Source organism: Austrofundulus limnaeus, unplaced genomic scaffold (assembly GCF_001266775.1).
Source record: "Austrofundulus limnaeus strain Quisiro unplaced genomic scaffold, Austrofundulus_limnaeus-1.0 Scaffold44, whole genome shotgun sequence".
NCBI lineage: Eukaryota > Metazoa > Chordata > Actinopteri > Cyprinodontiformes > Rivulidae > Austrofundulus > Austrofundulus limnaeus.
Genome location: NW_013952446.1, coordinates 162,686 through 165,939, shown reverse-complemented (window position 1 = coordinate 165,939; position 3,254 = coordinate 162,686). Strand labels below are relative to the sequence as shown.

The following is a 3,254-nucleotide window of genomic DNA, read 5'->3' as shown; positions in this document are numbered from 1 at the left end:
CACTAGAGGTTCACAAAATGCATGTGACACATGCGTTTGACAAATATAAGATAAAAATGGATTTCTTGAAAATGCATGCCAACACTTTGTTTCATCATTTGCTTAATTTATGTATTGTGCAGTCTATTTTCCCTGATGCCTGGAAGTTTGCTCAGATTACTCCCATTTTTAAATCTGGTGATCCAACAGAATTTCTGTTCTTCCTATTTTTTCTAAGTTACTTGAAAAAACATTATTTAATCAACTACTTCAGCATCTAGAAGCTAATAATATGCTAAGTATTAGCCAACATGGTTTCCGCACGTCAAGGTCAACCATGTCTGCATTAATTTTATTCACTGAACAAATACGTGCTGCTTTGAACAAAGGTCATGTAACTGGTGCTGTACATATTGATTTTCGTAAAGCGTTTGACACAGTTGATCATTATACTCTCTTACAAAAGTTGATTTCTTTTCAACTTTCATCATCTGCAATACAAATGTTTTCCTCTTATTTGACTGATAGGTGTCAGGTTGTGAAACATGGAAACTGCATGATAAAAAATAATGCCAGTCAAATACTTTTATTATTTAATACAACTTTTTAGCAGGTTAACTGTTAAATATATCATTTGTTCATTCAGTGTCAATGGCAAATAAAAAAACTGTTTTTTAACCCTCAGCAAGTTTACAATGAAAACTTTACACTGCAGAGGATTATGTCTATGTCCATCTTGTGTCTTTGTTACAGCAACATGATGCTGTCAGTCTTGTGCTTGTCAGCAGATTACCAATATTCAACGTTACTGATGTTTCATTTGTTGAACATGAAATAAAAAACTAAATAAAATGAACCCAACCCACTAAACCAAACAGAAATACCTTTTATTGGATGAACAGCTGTGCCGTTTATTTCAGTTTTAATTGTATTCGGTTAAAAAAAATTGGCATACAGAACCCACTTAAAACCTTTCCCGTGATGATAATAAATGAGTTATTGCTTCGCTTATTATATCATCGTTTAAGATGAAAATTTGTTTTGTCTTCTGTACTCATCATATATTTTATGCTTGATGACACAAACATCACCTTGTATGATTCTATTGCATTTATTTCATTGTAAGTTTTCAAAAAACAATTTTGCATCATTGAACAATTAAAATAATCAAAACTGCTTGTTCCAGCTTTTTTTATTGTGAAGTAACAAAACAACAAAAGAGAGAATGGATCTATATTCTACCCAGCTGAACAGTGTTCATATAGGTAGAAATAGAAAAACAAATATTCTGTTTGTTCTCATTTGGTTTTTGTTTTTTTTTTGTTTTTGTTTCAGCAGAGAAACTCCAGCATCTCTGGGAGCACGAGAGGGATGTACCAAGTGTCAGAGAGACGTTCCTCCCCCAGCACAGGGTGGGTCTGCTGTATGCTGTCTACACTTACAGACACTCCATCACCTTCAGTCTGGACTGTAATTCTTTCAGAGTATATGAGTGTGCCATAATGTGTAGAAGTACTTAAAGGTGCTTTTACTGGTAAGTGAAAAAAGACTTAGCCAGGCTTTTAATTGGCAYATTACATGTGGTATAATAATAAGCAATCCCCCTCATGCTGTAGATGATTACAGAACTGTGAAATGCCAGGCTGTTTCCGTTTGTCGACTCGTGTGTGTGTGTGTGTGTGTGTGTGTGTGTGGGGGGGGGGGGGTCCAGTGGGATATTTTATAGCTGTGAGCTGTTAATTGAATCTCAAGCACCAACATAGTTACCTGCTGTAGTCAAAGCTCCTGTAGCGAAACACAATCTGTGATTTAGGAGCAAATCTTTTAACCAACATGTAGCCTTCTGAGGAGCATCGTGGTCTCCCCGTGTGTGTAAAAAAAATCTGAGAAATTCATTTTAAAGCCTCAAACTCAGACTAAGACAAAGCACAAAGGAACTGCAGAAAAACAGACGGTCTGGACTGAACAAAGATTTACTAAGTCGATCAGGAAGTGGAAGCAAAACAAAAGTTTTAGATTATTTGAAATGCATTTTGTAGAAAGGTTATAAATAATTAATGTCTTACCTGTTATATATAGCTCTTTTAATGACCTCAGATAGAAGATGAATAAAAACATTAGACCAAGACATAAGTACAAACAACTTAAAACGTTATAAAACTAGGTAAACCTCTGGCCATGGTTAGTTATATGCAAGGAATTGTGCAAATATTGTCTCACAGTTTAAAACTTTKTGAAACTATTATCTTCTGCATTCAAATTTAGGTAAATATCTGTGAAACTGACTGAATTATAGCCATGTTTGTGTTGATTAGCTGTGYCAACCATTTTGAGTCTGGTTAAAAGTTAAGCAGTGGATGAGGATCCAGTGTTTACTTTCTGAGTGTTTCATCAAAATTGTCCCACTGGTTTGTAAGATATTCTGTCAACAGACACACTACAATAGTTGACAAAGTTTAAAACAAAAGTGTTGTGTGATTGGCCGGCAGTGTTGGGGATGACTCTCTGCTACTACCACACCAAGTTGTTGCACGATATCTGTAAAACTGGCAGAACTGTAGTACTTTTGTGTTTGTTAAGGTTGATTATCTGTGGTGGCCATCTTGAATCAGGTTGACTTTAAAAACTAATCAGTGTTAGATGTGTCTCCAGTTTTTACTTTTAAGTTTTATTGAAATACATCCATTCGTTCTTCTTATATTGCTTTTAAGCTAATTTAGTTGTTTTATTATATTAATAATACTAATATGTTGATATTTTGCTAATTTTGATCTATTTTTGCTTCTGTTTAGCATCATCACGCTTACTAGGTGACAGGATGTATGCCAGGGTAAGGGCAGAAATAAAGCAGAAGACTAGACCGTCTAAATTCACAGCCACTTTTTTCTGCTCTTTGTGCTCTACCAAGGACCTGGYCCACCTGGACCGGGTAGGCCGAGTCCTTCGAAGAACCCGGCCCCTGAATATGAACACAGCCATAGTTACACATAAATACATTGTGATCAAATGGATTCTAGTTAGAATGGATGTCTGGGTTTCTACATGAGGACACACATGGCCGAGATGTAGTACTCTGACTAACACAACTGTCAGCCCCAGTTGGTACATGAATGTGTTTCCTGTTGTGACGTCCTTCCCTTCTGAATGACACACGCAAGTTTGTTTTTATATTCCTGTGAAGATCGTGGATTGACTTCCATTCATTTTCGGGTAATTTTATAGCCTAACCCTGACCATTTACCCTAACATTAACCTCACAGGTACCTACCTAACCC

The 3,254-nt window shown here is 36.1% G+C and overlaps 1 protein-coding gene across 2 annotated transcripts in view; it reads left to right on the top strand.

Moving 5' to 3' along the window:
* The window catches only part of fbxo41 (F-box protein 41), a 51,041-nt gene that overhangs the window by 33,101 nt on the left and 14,686 nt on the right, over positions 1 to 3,254 (top strand). The window contains exon 5 of one of the 2 annotated variants that reach the window (XM_014007727.1): positions 1,318 to 1,391. In XM_014007727.1, coding sequence (XP_013863181.1) covers positions 1,318 to 1,391 — 74 coding nt within the window. Of the gene's footprint in view, positions 1 to 1,314; positions 1,392 to 3,254 lie in introns of both variants that reach the window. The other variant, XM_014007726.1, reaches the window with a different exon arrangement.